The sequence below is a fragment of the Urocampus carinirostris genome, chromosome 11, assembly GCF_059441175.1.
Source record: "Urocampus carinirostris isolate Australia breed hairy pipefish chromosome 11, RoL_Ucar_1.0, whole genome shotgun sequence".
NCBI classification, from domain to species: domain Eukaryota; kingdom Metazoa; phylum Chordata; class Actinopteri; order Syngnathiformes; family Syngnathidae; genus Urocampus; species Urocampus carinirostris.
The window spans coordinates 32,705,141-32,724,833 of NC_142359.1; the positions used below are offsets into that span (position 1 = coordinate 32,705,141).

The following is a 19,693-nucleotide window of genomic DNA, read 5'->3' on the forward strand; positions in this document are numbered from 1 at the left end:
GTCGGCAAGTAAGCGCGTCTGTGATTGGCTGCTGCGGTACTTTTTTGTCTTAGACCAATCAAAAGTGAGATTGGCTTGATGGGTGTGTCACGTCACTATCAATGTTGTGGATTTGTTGACAAGGCGAAGAGCGTTGTCAATCAAACGGTAGACCACCAACATCAGGACCAGAACACTATCCACATATATATATATATATATATATATATATATATATATATATATATATATATATATATATATATATATATATACATTTCTGAAACTGTTTGTGTATCAGACAAGTTTGTTATGTTGTTAATATTGGACACCTACATAGTATATTGCATAGAATGCCTCTTCGTAATTTTGACCATCATTACACACTTTAGTTTGTTGATTTGACCATTGAACTGTTTACATCATGGTCACATTAGGGCAATCGTGATGCTGTTCTGTGATTTCCACATCCAATTTAGGATGCAATAAACTTAAATGTACCTAACCACCTATCCGTCCGGTCGACCCACCGACACAATCCGTCTGTCTGTCTGTCTGTCTGTCTGTCTGTCTGTCTGTCTGTCTGTCTGTCTGTCTGTCTGTTATTGTTAGTTGTATTATTATTATATTTTTGCTGCTCATGTCAATGCGCTAGTTTATGATGTACATACAATAAAGGCCAGTCTACAACATTGTAAAATAGTCATGTCGAACATACGGCCTGCGGGCCGGACCACTTGCTGATTTAATCTGGCCCGCCATAAACCTCTGCGTACTGTATGTCAAAAAAGGAAGCAAGTATCTAGGTAATTTATGTCAAAAGTTATGACTTTTAAATAAATGCAAACCAAGTGCTCTCTCCGCCCGCTTGGGGACAGTGTTGAGTTTGTCAAGCGTGGCGATTTGGTTCAGGCGTAAAACTGCATTCACTCAACTGTTAAAACGAACCAGTTAACACATTTCATGCCAAATATGAAATATGTTTCCCTTTGGTTGTGAATAAATGAGTTGTGTTTACAAAAGAGCCATTGTCATCTCTGATTATAATATGTAGGGTAAGTTATTTATTTAGGCCAAATGAAAAACAAAGCTTAAACTTTGGATTTGTCTTGATTTTACTGATCTGGCACGCCTTAGAACAGAAAGTCTGGATCCAGCCCTAGAGCTAAACTGAGGTACACATCATTGTTGTAAATGTGACCTCTCTATTCTAATATTATTTTTTATAAACTTGGTTTTATCTTTTAAGTCTTTATTGAATGATTACCCTGGAGTGCCACCTCTAATCTTACTTTGAACAATCTGTATTACGTTGTAACCAATTACAGTAAAATCTATTCCATTCTATATATCTAGATCATGTAAATACTTTGAATTATTTCCGCCATTCTTTCTGATCGGGATTGGGGGATCTGGCGGTCGAAGTGGCTTTCCCTGGTGACACATTGTTTTTCTGAATGCCTGGATAGGGGTAGACGCTTTGAGTCATGAGAAGAGTTCAAACACAAGAAAAAACAAAGAGAAAAAAAGTTTATGCATATTGGTACAAACAATTTTCATAGGTTACTCTTTTAAAATTCTCGGTGCCTATGCATACTTTTTTTCCTCCTTGTTTTTGTCCCTTGTAGGCTTCCTAGTGAAGCTCCGATTTAGGGTATAAACCTTTGGTTGCACGATCATGAAAATAATAATAATAACAGCAAGTTATATAAGTTTGGTGGCCTCTTAACGGCAGGTGACTTGTTCCCTGGGGTCATGAGAGCTTATTGTGCTGATGCATAGTCATTTTCTTCTCTGCCAAAATCAAGTCCACGAATACTCACTCTGTCCATTTTCCTGGTTTGGTTTAATTCTAAAAACAGGGGGAAAAAAGCCTTAATACAACATAACGGTTCATATAAAGTTATGTCCTATGTATTGCTATCCTATAGTGACTTAATAGTTTAGGTTCCAGTATCTTATCTTTCAAGTCCCTGGAGTGAATCATCTTCTACTGGTACAAAATCTTTGCGCCAAACCAGTTCCCCTGACAGCACGAGACAACACACACAAAACCTCACGCATGTTGACCTGAGTGGGTTCATTTCGTTATGTCAAAGTTAAATAATGGACAATCAGCATATGGTGATGTTATCAGACCTTTTCCATAAGTATGGGCAAGTACAGCTGACTCTTTATCGGGATTTTCTCACCTGGAAGGACATTAGGAAAACCTTGAGAAGATCTGGCAACGTTTCCCCAACAGGTCAGGTTATGTTCAGAGGATTGACATTATCACATAAAATGTCAGTTTTTATACTACCATTCAACTGATTTTCAAGCAGTGTCGTACTAGTGTGCCATGAGACTTTGTCCGGTGTGCCGCAGGAAATTTCGAATTTTTTGCCCTCAAAAAATGCCATTGTTAAGTAACTTTTCTTTCTTACAGTAATCTGTCGAGTAACTGTAACATTTATTCATATAAGAAAGTGGCAACAGATTATTCTTATTTTTATTTTTAATAACCTAAGTATCCTCCCATGATGTAGTACAGGGAAATATATTAAATAACATTTATTGTTTAATGAAGTTTGGATTTATTTTGCTGATTCTAATTATTATTTTCTCATTCCACACTAAAAACAGAAAAAGGCTAGAAAGAAGTAAGACAAATGTTCCACTGACGGATAATTATTCCCTTATTTTATGTATTATTTTTCTTATAAGATTACAGTTTAGTATCAACTCAAAAAATAGGGAATTCTGTACACCAATGAATTTCAAACTTGCAAAGAGAATAGAGGAGAATCCAAACCTCAGTTATAGAAAATTCCAACCTGTTCTAAAATGGTCCTCTCCCTAGCCCTTTATTTTTATGAAATCTCCCATGTAAACCCATCAGCCCTAAGGGGTGTGGACATAACAGCCACAAGTTTGGCCAATAGTCACAACACTTAACATTCAAAATAACAAACAACAATGGCCAAAGTAACAAAAGGTAAGCCAAAATGATAAAGAACTGTGCGCATTAATAATAGTAAAAATATGAAACAACCCTGGCATCCTCAGCGAACTTCTTTGCAAGTGTCTCATAATAAAAAGTTAAAAACAGAAAAAAACTATTTGCTTATCATTCCCTCCCTTTTTATATGACATAAATGAATACTGTAAATCATAAACAGTTTTTACTGTCCGAAAAATAGATAACTCACGCTAGATAATTTAATAAACATTTTTTTTCTAAGAACACAATAAAAAATTTAGTCAAACTAAAAATTTCAGAATGATTATGAAAGAAAATGGATAACCCGTATTAGCTAAAGAGCCACAGGGGTCACAAATATGGGAAAACTTTGTACTAAATATTTAAGTTAAATGAAAATACAAAGTTTAAAAAACAACATAAACTGGTAACAGGAATTAAGTATTTGAACATTTTCATTTGATGGTGTGCCTCGAGATATTTTGTTGAAAAAAGTGTTCTGTGTCTCAAAAAAGGTTGAGTAATATCAGTAGACTTAAGACATTTATTGTATTTATTTTCTACATAAGCCAGAAACAGTGTTTAAAGTAGAGGTGAATATTATTTTTGAAACAACTCCATGGTTATTGATTAGTATGACAGGCTACTAGTTTGAGATTAGTTAGGAAAGAATTGTTGTTGTGTTATATCTCAGTCATCACTATGCTATTACTATGATATTGCTACAATTGTCACGACCAGAACGAAATCAGGACCCAATTGCGTAACGTTTACCCACAAGTTTTATTGAAAGAAAGAGGAACGGCTGCGCCCACGATCCGCTATTCGCTGGACGCGGGAGGCAAGTCGCTCTCGCACTCTGATTGCGATCCGAATACGGAAGTGTATCTTCCGTAGCGAGCGATGGCGGTGTCAGGGACGGAAAAACAGGTCGGTAGCCGGGACAGGGAGAGCAAAAACGTGGTCTGTGTCGGAAATGAGTCGTAAGCCAGGATGGGAAAGTAGACGTAGTCGGGATCAAAAACGGGTCGTAAGCTAGGACGGGGGAGCAGCCATGGTCAGATCCAAACAGGTCGTAGCCGGAGACAAACGGGAGCAAAAACAGGATAGGCCGGAGTCAGGGTCAAAAAAAGGCTTGCCTTGTATCAACAGAGGTTCGCAGACGGACTGACAACAGGAGAGTGACAGGACTGGGTTTTAATAGGGACAGGGAGCCAATCAGAGCCCGCAGCGGTTGGCGCTAAATGAGTGGGCACAGGTGATTCACATCGGTAATCATGACAACAATGTGACTATTGGGAGTGAGGCTGAAATAGGTAGGCTAATTTAATCACAAAAAACATCATCCTAGTGTATTTAGTTATTCCATCCATCCATCCATTATCTGCACCGCTTATCCTCAGTAGGGTCGCGGGGGTGCTGGAGCCCATCCCTACCATCTTCAGGCAGTGGGCAGGGGACACCCTGAACTGGTTGCCAGCCAGTCGCAGGGCACACATGGACACACAATTCGCTCGCTCATTCACACTTAGGGACAATTTGGACCGGCCAATTAACTTGACATGCATGTTTTTGGAATGTGGGAGGAAACCGGAGTGCCCGGAGGAAACACAGGCAAGCACGGGGAGAACATGCAAACTCCGCACAGGAAGGTTGGTAGCTGGATTTGAACCCATGACCTCAGAACTGTGCCGCACACACGCTAACCACCGCGCCGCCGTGCTGCGTATTTAGTTATTAAGAATTAAGAATTCATGTAAGAGAGTTGGACTCAAGATATTGATTTATGTTGTACTGCAACCGAAAACGAGCACTACAAAGCATAGGGAAAAATACAAACTACAGAGACTCCAAGTGATCAAAATGCATCATTTTACTTCTCACTTTTTGCCCATCCTTTTTTAAGGTTTGTGGGTACCTGTAGCAACAAGATGGAAGACAATTATGTCAGCCCCCTTATGGTGAGGCTCATGTTATGTAATGTGATGTATGATAATTTCTTGACCTACGACTATTTGAAAAATGAATGTTTATAAGATAGTTCAGTCATTTTTGCATATCATTTAACTAAAGGGTTTTACACCCTGCGCACCAGGGCCAATTGCGGCTCCTGGATGATCGTTTGAGGCTCCTGCTTTCATTTTCAAGTTTAATGTTAGCGCAGCCCACATGAATTATGGATTCATTTATTGCTGATTCATTGACTGATTCATATATTGATTTTTATAATTCATAGTGTATTTTATTTTGGGATTTAGAGAGAGAACATTAGAAATATATAATTGAGAATGGTGGAATATATTTATCAGAGCTTTTCTTGTGGAAAACCCCATTTGGCCCTACCTCACCCAGGCCTAAGCTTCATCTGAGTAAATTGATTTTTAGACCCATGATTTAAATCCACGTTTAATAGCATGAGTGAAGTGTTTTTAACCACTAGGAGGTGCTAAATAATACACACTGTCTCTTCAGCTCATTAGAGTATTCAGAAAATCTATATTCTTAATCATGTCCACATAATGCATTGTGTGTGTAATGGATTGTTTGGTTTTAAAGAGTTGTTAATGATCTTTTGATCAAACCTTTTTTAGCTCGCGCCATCAGAGCAGACATGGGTATTAGCTCCAGGGCTAATGTTTGCTCATGTAAACGAGTTCCCCAGTCTATGATCACTTTAGCGTATCCAGCGGGGCAATTATCGTCGACAGAGTTTACTTTAAACCTGGTCATTGACCTTCTTCAAAGTGCCATCAAGCGCTCTATAATATAATGTCGTAAACCCTTGCTTTTATTGAACCAATGTTCCAAGTTGGTCACATCAAAATGTCTCTTGGTGATTGTTGAAACCTGAGCATGTCTCTTGGACCGGTCACAAGGTAGGCTAAAAAGAGAAAATTGGATCCAACTGCATGAAGAATGGCATGAACTAAAGGGAATTGCAAAACTTTTGAACAAAGTCGCAGACATGTTTTTATTGTTTTTAGAAAAAAAGCCCTTGATAGTGTTTAATACAGAACCCCAATTACATTTCATTAAATCAATTATTACTGTGTTGCCACTATGCAACTACTATATTATCACTGCATTGCCTAATTTAGGAGTGAGGCTAAAATGGTCCAAGGTAACCGCAAAAACATATTTATAATCAAAGGGGACTGTATTCAGGGTGATCAAGAATTGATCAGGTAGGTTAAAGGAACAGTATGTATTATTTGACCACTAGATGTCACAGTATTTTGCCGTGCAACAAAAAACGAGTGCTAAAAAGCACAAGGAAGAATAAAAACAACAGAGACTCAAAATGACCAAACCGCATAATTTTACTTGTCATTTTTTCTTTGCCCAGCTTTTTGCAAGGTTTTGTTTTTTTGGGTACCTGAAACAGCAAGGTGGCAGACAATTATGTCCGCTTCCTCTAGGTGAGTCTTGTGTTTTAAAAATTACATTTCTTGACTTAGTATAATCTTTAAAAAATGCATGTTTATATGATAGTTCCTCTGGGTTTTCAAGCTACATAACACTAGTTCAATAATCCGGTTTGGTATGCAAATAACGAGCAGAACGACTCACTGTTTTTGTCACTTTGCATGTACTCCCCAAATGCCTTTATTAAAAACGCCATGGCTGCCGGATGAAAAGCTAGATACGGGTTTAACCGGAGTCCAACAATTACTCACCCATTGTATCAAAGTGAATCTTGTCATGGGTTTGACACAACAGTCTCACTTTGGCCTGTTTTTCATGTTTGTCCTGCCTTTAGCCAAGCATTGGGTGCGTGCACATTCCAAGAGGACTCATTATTGACGGTAAACGTCACTTAGCTGTGGCCGACATTCGAGGGGATTTGCTGGAATCAGAGCAGCTGTCAATCACTTGCAGAAGCGGCATTCTCACTTTTCAACACAGACTGTGTTTACAGGCAGGACATAATCTGATTGGAAACAAAACATTTGATTTCTGGGCCAATCCGAATGAATCATTCATATACAAAGGGACAAACAAATACTGTAACCATAATTCCTCACGTCTTCGCGCTTTGGACTTCTGGCCTCAGTGCATCATGGGTTGAAACATCCATCCATCCATTATCTGCACCGCTTATCCTCAGTAGGGTCGCGGGGCTGCTGGAGCCCATCCCAGCTTTCTTCGGGCAGTAGGCAGGGGACACCCTGAACTGATTGCCAGCCGGTCGCAGGGCACATAAAGACAGACAATTATTTCGCTTTTTCACACCTAAGGACAATTTGGACCGGCCAATTAACCTGAAATGGATGTTTTTGGAATTTGGGAGGAAACCCACGCAAGCATGGAGAGAACATGCAAACTCCACACAGGAAGGTTCGATCTCATGACCTAAGAACTATACAGCATACGCACTGACCACTGCGCCGCCATGTGTCAGGGGTAGCGGATCTTTTTTGCCGTCCTGTCCAATAACAGATGAACTGCACTGGTGTAGCTGGAATCATTCGCACACAATCAATCGTAGCCTGCCAAGGACCCTCTCTGGATAATGTGGAAGCAAAATTTAGTAGCACAGATTAGTACAATTGAATGGTAGAACTTTATTAGGGCAGGGTTCAGTATACGAAAAGGCAGGCAGTGGCGACACTGTATCCAGAACACCAGAGGCAAACAAACTTTAAACATATTTTTTTCTTTTTTTCTGGTGCTAAATGAAACTGTGAAAATATGTACCTTGTGACTTATTTTGAGTTTTTTGTTGCTGCTTAATGTTATTGCATTTCTTTTTGTTGCACTATTGTTACAATGCACAATTATTTGTCGTTCACAAACATTACACTATTACAGTCTCTCAGCAGTATATTATTTTGTGCCTTTTATTCTGATAGTCTTTTTATCTTTGACATCTTTATTACATGCAGCACGGCGGCGCAGTGGTTAGCGCTTGTGCGGCACAGTTCATGTCATGGGAACCTGTCGTGGGTTCAAATCCATCTCCAGACTTCCTGTGCGGAGTTTGTATGTTCTCCCCGTGCTTGCGTGGGTTTCCTCCGGGCACTCCGGTTTCCTCCCACGTTCCAAAAACATGCATTTCAGGTGGATTGGACGGTCCAAATTGTCCCTAGGTGTGAATGAGCGAATGAGTTGTCTGTCCCTGTGTGCCCTGCGATTGGCTGGCAACCAGTTCAGGGTGTCCCCTGCCCACTGCCCGGAGATGGCTGGGATGGCCTCCAGCCCCCCCGCGACCCTAATGAGGTTAAGCGGTACGGCTAATGAGATGAGATGAGATCTTTTTTACATGTTTACCATGGAATGCCATGCCCAATCTCATTGCATACAATGTTTCACAATGTTGATACCAACAACAATAAAAACATTTTAATTCAATTAAATTCAAACAGTACCGGGTAGGCGGGCGAATTGTTCGGTGATCCAGTAAGTCCAGGCAGCAGTTGACAGTCCAATAGTTGATCAGGCGCTATTCGTGGTCCGGGATGTCAGGTAGGGGTTTGGTACACTGAAAAAACGAGAGCACTGTGACAGGGGTGCTTGGAACATGATGAGAAAGGCAACAAACTAGCAAGGAACTAAGGGTTAAGAGTTCTAAAAAAGGGAACAAGAAGAGTTGTGATGGGAGAAATAAACGTGTGGAAATTAAGACAAGTGACCACAACTGGGAGGAGGATTATAGAAACCAGAATATACACATGAATGATTAATGAAAGGTCTCACCCAACCATTGCAATCAGAATAGTCATATTAGGATCCTTAATCGGATTATTGTGCGCGTTGACAAGGCTTTGAGTATTTGTAGTAGCAGTTATTCCGTTTCCAATAGTATCATCGCCTGCATGCAAATGTTCCCACTGAGTCCAAACACCATTCACTGTGGCAGAGTGTTGAAGAAATGCCAATATAATGCCTCCATCCTTTCTTGGATTTACAACAAAAGCTCCCACCTGGAAGAGAGATCTTTGAAAAACTCGGGGCATATGCCCTGGCCTTTAAATCACTATGCTCAGTCAGAGACGCAACCTCAGGCTCACTAAAGCCTCACATATCTCGCTGGCCGCCTGCCGGTGAAGGGGGGACTTCGGGATACTTGCTTGCCTGTTAAAAGTAAAGCAGGATATAGCTCCAGTGCATTATAGTCGGAGAATCACTTAAGGCAACGAAGGAAGCTTAGGCCACAGTGAAGTCTTTGGAGAAACTTTGCTTCTTAAAGGCATTTTAGGGAAAAAACAAATATTTTTTTTCCGAAGAATTCAGTTATGGTCAATTAAATGCAAACAATTGTGCGGGAAATTCCACGCTATAAATGAACCGTTAAAGTACTGCATTCAAATACAGTTTTTTAAAGTTATTACAACCACATTATTTTTTATATCTTTACACAATGGGTTTTCTTGAGGGTGTGGGATATTTGTACAAATATTCTGTATTTTGGAGGTTACGGAGGTTGGTAGTCGAAATTGAACCCAGGACCTCTAAGCTGTGCGGCGGATGTTAAGTTTTGGGGTTCAATGGTCCCATGGCAGAAACTGCAGACAGAGATGCTCAAAAATAAGGTTGTATTTAATAAGAAAACCAGTACCAAAGTAGTAGACAAAAAAGTGGGCGCAAAGCAACTAACAAAAAGTCAAGAAACCAGAAACAGAAACCAAACCTGACTAAGTTCCATCTAGAAACAACGACCAATACTGGAAATGGAAACTGCAATGAGCAAAGTAACAAAAAAACACCGGAACAAACACAAACAAACCGGGTGTGGTGTTGAAATGAAATGACAATGACAATTCAGCGTGTAACGTTGAAAATGCCTTTTCAAAGGAGGAGTCCCCAACCTTTTTCAAGCCGAGAGCTACTTTTTGTTACTTATAAGCCAAAGGACACCCAGTTCTATATGCATTTATGGGATAACAATTTATCATGTTACTGTGTCGTTACTATGTTTTTACCAGGTTCATTATTGGACATAGGGGTAAATCTAGTCAGTCAACCACTAAAAAAACATTATTCTAGAAAATGACAATGACTTGGCACTAGTGAATAACCAATATTTTATGTTGATGATATGTATGTTATTTGGCCTCATGTAGGTTTTAGATGAGGGGATGCTGTCATAATAGTCTGTAGTTTGAAATAGTCTTTGATCTGTGAAGCCCTCTGAGACTCTTTGTGATTAAGGGCTATTCAAATAAACATGACTTGACTTGACTCAGCACTAGTGAGCTATTTTCAGAACAGATGGGCAGGCAGCTCAGCTGTCCTTAGGGAGACCCCCACTTTTAAAAGTTTCTGGATAATTAGGCAAAGGTTTGTTATAATCGGACACAGGGTCTGACACCAGTTATATGTCAGACCCTCACAGCGGACATGCTAATAGCAACACACTTTGGTTGCTATCATAACGTCTCACGCAAGTAACTAAAATTAAAAATTCACTAGATGAAACAACTGTGCAAAAAAAGCTTGTTGGTGTTATGTAGTCTCTGTGTCATGTTGTTTACATAAAAATCCATATATCCTCTGTTTCCATTGCCAAACATTTTTACATAGCTGCATTCATGTTACAATGGTTATAGCATGACATAGATGACCATTCTTCACACTGAATGGCTATAAGCGCAAAAGTTTGGTTTGCTTCATCCTTCACCTCATCTTCAGTTGTCTGGAAACCTTTCCAAAGTGACTGTTGCACCGCACAACAGGTAACTATGTCCACCCATGTGACCCACACGGATTTTAATTCAAACGTTGAACCTCAAAACCCAACTTAAACTTCAGTCTGAAATATAGCAGTGTCAGTAAAACAACAACAGGAAAAAATAATGGAACCATTTCCTTCTGTGTGGCCCGGAACCAAACTACTCTCACTCTGGTGTCATGATTACTGATGTGAAGCACTTATGCCCGCTCATTTGGCGCTAATCGCCGCGGGTTCTGATTGGCTCCCTGTCACTATTTGAACCCTGTCCTGTCAATTTCTTGTTGTCAGTCTGTCTGCAAATCTCAGTTAACACTCAGTTAACAGCCTTTTTCGACCGTGACCCCTCCTGTCCCGTTTTTGCTCCCGTTTGTCTCTACGACCCGTTTTGATCCCGACCAAGTCTGCTCTCCTTTCCCGACTTACGACCCCTTTTTGATCCCGACCACGTCTTCTCTCCCGTCGTAGCTTACGACGCGTTTCTGTCCCCGACCACGTTTTTGCTCTCCTGTCCCGGCAATCGACCAGTTTTTCCATCCCTTACACCGCCATCGTTTGCTACGGAAGATCAACTCCCGCGTTAGGAGCACCATCCAAGTACAAGAGCGACTTTCTTCCCGCGCCTAGCGAACACAGGATCGTGGGCGCACCCGTTCCTCTTTCCTTTAATCAAACTTGTGAGAAACGTAACACTATTGGGTCCTGTTTCTGTTCTGGTCCTGACATCTGGTATCAGTCCGCAGCCCAGTGGTTGCCACTTACTGGTTTGCTAAAAGACTAACTAACACAAAGCACCCCCGTTGCACCTTCCACCTTTGTCATCCTCACAATTCCGTCAATTTCTCAGCGCTAGTCAAGCGAGCCCATCCTACCGCCCATCGCGTTTGACAGTCCTCTGCTGAGTATACAGGGGCCGACCCGCATTTTGTAATCAATATCCCTGTCCGTACTTTGAAAGACTTTCCCAGAAGGAGGGAGCGAAATGTCGGAGGAACGCCAGAAAACAACAGCTGGAGATTGGCTAAACTGCATTTTTATACCGCATTACAGCCGGCGATACGGGGCCTTTCATTATCGTGATTGTGTTTATTTACCTGCTGTAGCGGAGGTCAATAGACAGAAGAGGGAGGCTAATTACACAATGAATCAACGCAAAGGGTGGAGACCTTCTGGCGAGGGGGGAAAAAAAACAGCATTTCTCTGCTCATCGTTCACATTAACTCGCTTTAAACTGACGTTTTCTGTGCAAGGCAAAAAATGAACACTTCATCCGCTTATCTCCTCGCTCGCATCCAGCCTAGGATATGTACAAACGGAAAACGGGCAACTCAAAAGAGAGAATGTTTCCTTTAACTTGCGCCGGCTTGTCCTTGCTGCCAACGCGAAGGGATTACATCGCTTTCTGTCGCATACAAGCAGCAGGCGGACGGGCCGCGAGAACCAAGCTGAGTAGGAATAAGACTGTTTTTGTTTTTTAGTGGGCTGAGGGAAGGTGAGGTCAGGGATCGGTTTTATATGCCACTGTATCAGACGAGACAACCCCTTTGTGTGTGTATGTGTGTATGTGTGTGTGTGTGTGTGTGTGTGTGTGTGTGTGTGTGTGTGTATGTGTGTGTGTGTGCGTGCGTGCGTGCGTGCGTGTGTGTGTGTGTGTGTGTGTGTGTGTGTGTGTGTGTGTGTGTGTGTGTGTGTGTGTGTGTGTGTGTGTGTGTGTGTGTGTGTGTGTGTGTGTGTGTGTGGACTCCTTCTCAGTTGGGTTTCCACGTGTTTGGTCATCGGGATAAGCAGGTACATTCCTTGAAAAATGTTAGAGTGGAGAACTTAGTTTAGATTGCATTCGAAAGCATATTGCTACGACTTAAAGTGTTTTTTATTTCTTTGTTTTTAGCATCATGTTCTGTTAAACTACCACTGTGGATATAAAAATATTGATTACATAACATTATCCTTTTACACATTTTTACCTTTTTAGGTTGGTTTTACTTCCGATGAAAGGAGAAGCCCTCCAATTTTGTTATACTTGTATGATGACAATAAAGGCCAAATTCATTCATTCATTCATTCATCCATCCATTGATTCATTCATTCATCCATCCATCCATTCATTCATTCTTGGTGTTCTGAAATGAAATGTTTATTGAAGATAAAAATGAACTTAGACACTCTGTTCGGGAACAAAACATTATTCTTTTTCTCACATCGTAATAATTTGAAACTTTGAAAAAGAAATACAATACAATATTTTTTTTCCAATTGTGTATTGTAGTGAAATAAAGAATGGAATAGATTAGAATGTATTGAATAGAATTGTCCTTATTGTCATTGATTAAACAACGTAGGATAGATTATTTCCAACCAGATTCGATGTGGCACTCCAGGATGAAAATAAAATAAAACATTGAAAGACAAAATGAAAGAAAAATAATATTGGGATGGATGGGCAATATTTTTATATTCAGTACAGTAGATATGACCAGATATTCGGAAATGACATCTGTTATTATGTTAATACTTTGTAGTTGCTATGTAATTACTAGTATTGGTATAAGTTTGGTAATGCTGTTCTGTGCAAGGGCATTATTAGTTATGAAACGTAAAATGTTCTCGGTAAAGTTTAACCAGTGTATTTTTGAACAAAATAGTTGTCATGAATAATTATCAATTTTTAAATGGTTTGCAGTATTTATTTTATCTCGCTTTAAGGCTTGTCATCAACCTTTCCTTTTCAGTCCAAGCCTACCCCCCAAGAAAATAAAATAAAATAATAAATTTATATTATTGTAAAATTCCTCTGCAGCAGTGATTTTCAACCACTGTGCCACGACACACTAGTGTGCCGTGAGAAATTATCCAATGTCACTTTTTAAAATTTTAAATTTTATAAAACATTTATGAATCATTTTCTGAAAATATTATGACATTGTCAAGTGGCTGTGCTGTAAAAACTGGGGTTATTATGAATAATATTGTAATTAAACATACTGTTCGGTGTCATTTTATAACGTTTTTGGTTAGTGGTGTGCTGCAAATTTTTCTAATGCCCTGGCTAAAAAAGTTTAAAAAACACTGCTCTACAGTTGTAATAATCTCTTCTTTTACAAACACACGAACGAACACACAAACCACTCACGACAGATCCCCGAAAAAGCCGATATTCAGCAGAGAACCCAACCTATTGAGCTGAAAAGCGACACACTGAGCGGCGCAGCATGAATAGGCGACTTGCTGTGGCCGAGGGCCATTACTAAGATCCTTTCGGAGCACAAAAGGAAAGGATGTCGGAGCCGAGTGGAGAGGATCTGGGCCTTGTACGGCCGAGGGGCTTAGCATGTAGCTTAGAGGGCTTCACTCAGCTCATAACTTGGCCAAATGTGCATTCGGAAAAGATGTGGTTGAGAGCCCAATGGTGTTATTGTGTATTTGTGCATGTGTTTGGTGCAGTTACTCTGGCAGCAATATGGGAATATCATATCCTGTTTTGTACTACTTTAAAACGTTTTTTGAAATACACAGATGTTTTTTCTTCCTTGAACACATTAACTGTTGCTAAGTAGTTTAGCTAAAAACAAGTATTGACACATTGATTATCAAATTAGTTGCAAACAAATTTTCCTATCAATATTTAGTGCTGTAATCTCACTACTTCGTACTTAGCGGCCTAAGGTTGAAATAATCTCATAGAGTAGAGAGCATTTTTGTTGGGCCTAACAGCACTCTTTTTGGCTGTGCTCTTGTGTGGCATTATTCCATTACCCACAATCACATTATGCTGTGGGTGGGAACCCGGGTCGGAACCCGCCCCAAAATGTTTTGTGGCAGGCCTGGCATATGATTCTTTGCCATTGTTTTCGACTTAAATTAACTGGACTCGTGTGACTGCGATCCATTAGGCCGATCCCATGTTGCTGCAAGTGGAGACTGGTAAGAGACACTTGACGACAGAGAGTCAAAATTCGCATTGCAGTTGATGTAGAAGTTCGGTGAAGATTTGAAAATTGCAATTTGAGACCTTCATTATGAAGAAAAACTATCCTTCCGGGAATGTAAAGAGAAAGAATAAAAAAGAAGAAGACGAGAGAAGAAAGCAAGATGGCAGTAAGCCAGTAGCGATAAAATGAACAGAGATCAATTGTATTCCCCCCTACTGTTGATAATGAATGATGTAATGCAAATGGAACTAGTCTGGCTTCACTTACGCTAGCAATAACATGACCACACTTTATTCGTGTTGTTTTTTTAACGTCAAAAGCTACTGCTATATTATTAAGTAGTTTACAATACAATAGTACTTTTAATTTAAAAAAGCCAATTTAGGGTAATATAAGATTACACAGAAGGTTGTGGCTTTATGATTTAGAACAATTCATATAGTCAAACCAGAAAATGTAAATATTGTTTTTAAACCTGGCACGTTATTAGTTGTTAGGGAAGAGGAAAGCTCTCATAAGCAAATCTGTGACAGCGAGGCCTCTACAATCGTCTGTATCTGTTATTTTACAGCTGCAACTGCATTTCAAGCGGTGCATCTGATCATAAATTGTCAACCTGTGCAGATTTTGTAGCGTTGAATAATTTGTATAAACTTTTTAAGTGGTTTAGTCCACAAAAACATTGAACTGTCTTTTTCAAGAATTGTTACAAAATGTGGAAATATTAAACCCATTAAATGGATAAAACTAATATAGCCTATTTACCATTCATAGCCTATTTTCCTTCTATATTCATTTATTTTAGGATCATTGCTGAAGTTTCTCAAATTAGTGCCTAAAAAAACCAAAAGCAATAATGATCCATCTTTGCCAGCCTTCTATTAGTGATCCCAAGAGCCAAGAAGAAATCCACAGGTTCGAGAGCGTTCTCCATTCGGGCCCCGGGGCTGTGGAATGCTCTTCCCCCTGAGATTCGATCTGCAACCTCAGTGGAACTGTTTAAATCTAGGCTTACAACACACTTCTATCCTATAACATATGAATAACCTATATTTTATGTTGACAATATATGTGTATTATTTGCCCTCATGTAGGTTTTAGATCAGGGGATAGTGTCATAATAGTCTGTAGTTCGCAATAGTCTTTGATCTGTGCAGCCCTTTGAGACTCTTTGTGATTAAGGGCTATACAAATAAACATGACTTGACTTGACTTGACTTCTATCAGGAGGTGTGGTCACTTAAAATGAAATGCCAGGTTGTTGCTCCGATCCATTATCACCAGTTGACTTTTGTTGAGAGCAGGGGCCAGCAGAATGTTTTTTTCCAGGTCAGGATGCTAAATCAGGCCCTTGTGGCCTGTGTAAAATAAATTGTACTGTTTTGACCACAATTCATTACCCCAGGTTGACTATTGCTGAGAGCAGGAGCCAGCAGAGCATTTGTTTTCCGGTTTGAGCTACTGAAACATGCCAATGTTGCCTGCCTAAAAAAAAAATGCACTTATCCATCATCCCTAATTGACAATTGCTGAGAGCGGGGTCTAAGAGAGAGCATTTGTGTTATGCGTGGCGCCTCCTTTTTCAGTTCTTTTCGCCTACAATAAACAGCACCTGTGCGGCAGCAATCCATTATTGTTGGTTGACTATTGTTGCGAGCGGGGGCTGGCTGAACACACTTTCAAAATGTAGCGTGGCTTTTTCAGAGATTTTCATATATCGCATGGGATTTTGGTCACAATTAACCTTGATAAATGAGTGATTTCATTACATAAAATATTGTTTTTCTACTTGTGTTCAACTAAAAGAAATGTTTGCTGTTTTTCTTTGAAACATCACTCAGCTTGGGTGTCATGTTTATATCAGTCCAGTCATAAATACACAGTATGTAAGATAAAACATACATAGTCGTCTTGACTTTTCACTCGTGATTATTGCGATTATTTTTATTTCTCCATTAATCATTTACTTTTGCTTATCAGTTGGACTAGCATTAATTAACTTGTCATCATGTTATAATACACTTGCAGTGATCGTTTTTAGGCCAGCTGATATTACGTGTAAATAATATTATTGCAATCACGTTTTTCGGTCTGAATACCATTTTCACTGCCTTTGAAATTGTCGGATCGAATGTGAAATCACCCGGCGTCGTTATTCCCCTCATGGCCGTCACTCTTCTGCCTATTTGTCAAAGTGTGAGTATCAGTAGTCCTGAACTTATTCATACCAGCATGCCGCATCACCTTTATTTGAGAAAGAAATGAAATCCCATTCCTGACCAGACTCCCCAGAGAAAAATAATATGCCGTGCCGCCCGCCATCTATTTTGCCATATCAACTTTGTAATTCGCCAGCGAGGGAGAAATGCGCCAGGAAGTTGAAGAGGTCAGTTCGAATGCACAGGTGCTAGATCTTTTTGCCATGTGCCATTTTTGCAGCACTGTTGTATTTGAACATTTGATGGAATCTTTTGATAAACAAAACGATATAATCATATAATCAAAAAGAAAAGAATCAGTTAAAAATGTTGGTTTAATTTCAACAGCTGATTGTTACTAGAATACCTTTACATGCATTGAAAAAAAAAAACCACACAATTAATCTATCATCCCTTTCATCATCAAGGGGCATTAAAATGACCCCGACTGGCCAAATTCAGGAACTACAATCAGTTTCTTCTGTCAGACATTGTTAAAAAAAAATAAAAACAGACTTCCTTTTCCTAAATGCAGGCACTTGTATTCAACAATAAGGTACTTTAACGTGATGGATTCATTACATTGTTGTTGTTGGTTTGACTTTGATTTCCTTCAAGAAAGCATTCCAAAAATATTTGTATTCACCTTTTAGAGTAATTGTGAATTTGCACACTTACTTTCCTTATCGATGCCAAGTAGTGCAACAACCTTTAGAAATGAAAACTATTTGTCTCAATAGCCGGCAATTGTTTAACATTGCATCTTGTAAATAAGATGTTATTATTATGAAGTGTGTACTTACTGTTCCTTAAAATACACTTATTATTTTTTTTATCACTTTTGATTGTTTCATAATTCTTATTTTCAAGAACAATACTTTCATAATAACGTGTTTTGCTAAAATGCTCATACATATTGTAAAACAACACTTTTTAACAAAGTGCATCTTAATTTACAAACACCGTTTTTATTCCACAATGTTGTTTTACGAAAGAATGGCTAAGGCCAAAACAATTGGTTTTAAGGATCAAAAACTAGGCCCCACACATTAACTTTGATTGACAGCAGAATGTGGCAATATTTCTTTGAAAATAATAAATTATATATGAAACTGCTAACCAGTCATCCACTATACAGCAGTATTCAGTTATATTATTTATTATAATTATGTATTATTATTAAGCATTCATTCATATAAATATATATATATATATATATATATATATATATATATATATATATATATATATATATATATATATATATATATATGTGTATATATATATATATATATATATATATATATATATATATATATATATATATATATATATATATATATATATATATATATATATATATATATATATATATATATATATATGGTTAGCAGTTCCGTGGTCCCTCGTAAGATTTAAAAATAATAAGAAATGCATAGATTTTAAAGAACACAACACCCTATCTTAAAAATGAAAACCTATATTAGATTATTCTCAAAAATGTTTTTTTTTTCCAAAGTTCGTTTTTATTTTATGTGTTTTGGCACTCCGGGTTCCATATTTTTCAAGTTGTCCATTTTTTAAAGGGATGTTATGTATTATTTAGCACCTCCTACTGATGAAAAAGCAAATCATTTATTAAAAATGATCAATGTGGTTTTGAATAATATGTGAAATACATGAACTATCAAATGAAAATAGATTTTCGTATTTTTTTGACATAACATGAGGCTCAACTGGGCTGGTAGCTGTCATAAGACATAATTTTCCGACATCTTGCTGCTAAGGGTAACCTCAAAAAACAAAAACCTTGTGAAAGGCTGTGCAAAAAAAGAAGTAAAACAGTGCAGTTTGGTCACTTTGAGTGTCCGTAGTTTGTATCCTTCAATTTGCTTTGTAGCGACTTTTTTTTTTTTTTTGCACCCTACAATACAGTGACATCTTGTGGTCAAATATTACAAAGTGTCTCGCTAACATTATTTTTAAATAGCGTTTTTCTTTCTTGCCTAAATATTGTCTTAGCACCATACTTTTATTCAGGGCTCCTAAACTCAATTGAGTTGTGGGCCTCTGAAGCTAATGTCCATGTGGTGAAGTTGGACAAAAAGGGGTTTTCCAAAAAAACAGCTCTGCTCAAACATTCCACTGTTCTTAAAGGGGCAGTGTTTTATATTTGCCCACTAAAGGTCCCTGTAATGTGTAGTGCAAACAAAAATGAGTCCAAGAACGATTACAAACTACAGAGAACGATAGTGAGCAAATTTTTTACCCAGCCTTTTAGAAAAAATAGAAAAGAAAAAAGGACAGCAAAAAAAGGAATTAAAAAGAAAAAAGACAAAAATGAAAAAAATTCTTTCTTTTTAATATCCATCCATCCATTATATGCACTGCTTTTCCTCAGTAGGGACGTGGGGTGATGGAGCCCATCCCAGCTATCTTCGGGCAGTGGGCGGGGGACACCCTGAACTGGTTGCCAGCCAGGTGCAGGGCACACAGGGACAGACAATTCGCTCGCTCATTCACGCCTAGGGGCAATTTGGACCGGCCAATTAACCTGACATGCATGTTTTTGGAATGTGGGAGGAAAACGAAGTGCTAGGAGGAAACCCACGCAGCCGTGCTGCCCTCTATTTATATTTATTTATTATCTTATTTTTACTTTTTTTTTTTTTTAAACTCTTATCTTTGATTCTCCTTTTTTTCTTTTCTTTTTCTTTTTTATTTTCTTATTCCTCTTCTTTTCAAAAGTAAAAAGAGGTGCATTTTGGTTACTTTGAGTCTCTGTATTTTTCCATTGTGCTTTTAGCACTCGCTTTTGGTGGCACAAAAGAATACAGCAACATCACATGGGCACATGATACACACCTTTAACTTTCATATTAAGGCAGAGGCCTCAAACTATCATCCCGGAGATGCCCCCCATTTTGCGGGTTTGAGACACCTACATATATAA

The 19,693-nt window shown here is 38.7% G+C and overlaps 1 protein-coding gene across 4 annotated transcripts in view; it reads left to right on the top strand.

The window, feature by feature from the left end:
- Nucleotides 1-2,022: 2,022 nt before the first annotated feature.
- cerk (ceramide kinase) overlaps nt 2,023-19,693 on the top strand; it is a 57,360-nt gene continuing 39,689 nt past the window's right edge. For all 4 annotated transcript variants that reach the window (XM_088348244.1, XM_088348245.1, XM_088348247.1 and 1 more), the window contains exon 1: nt 2,023-2,224. In XM_088348244.1, coding sequence (XP_088204370.1) covers nt 2,086-2,224 — 139 coding nt within the window. In that variant the 5' untranslated portion in view covers nt 2,023-2,085. The remainder of the gene's footprint in view (nt 2,225-19,693) is intronic.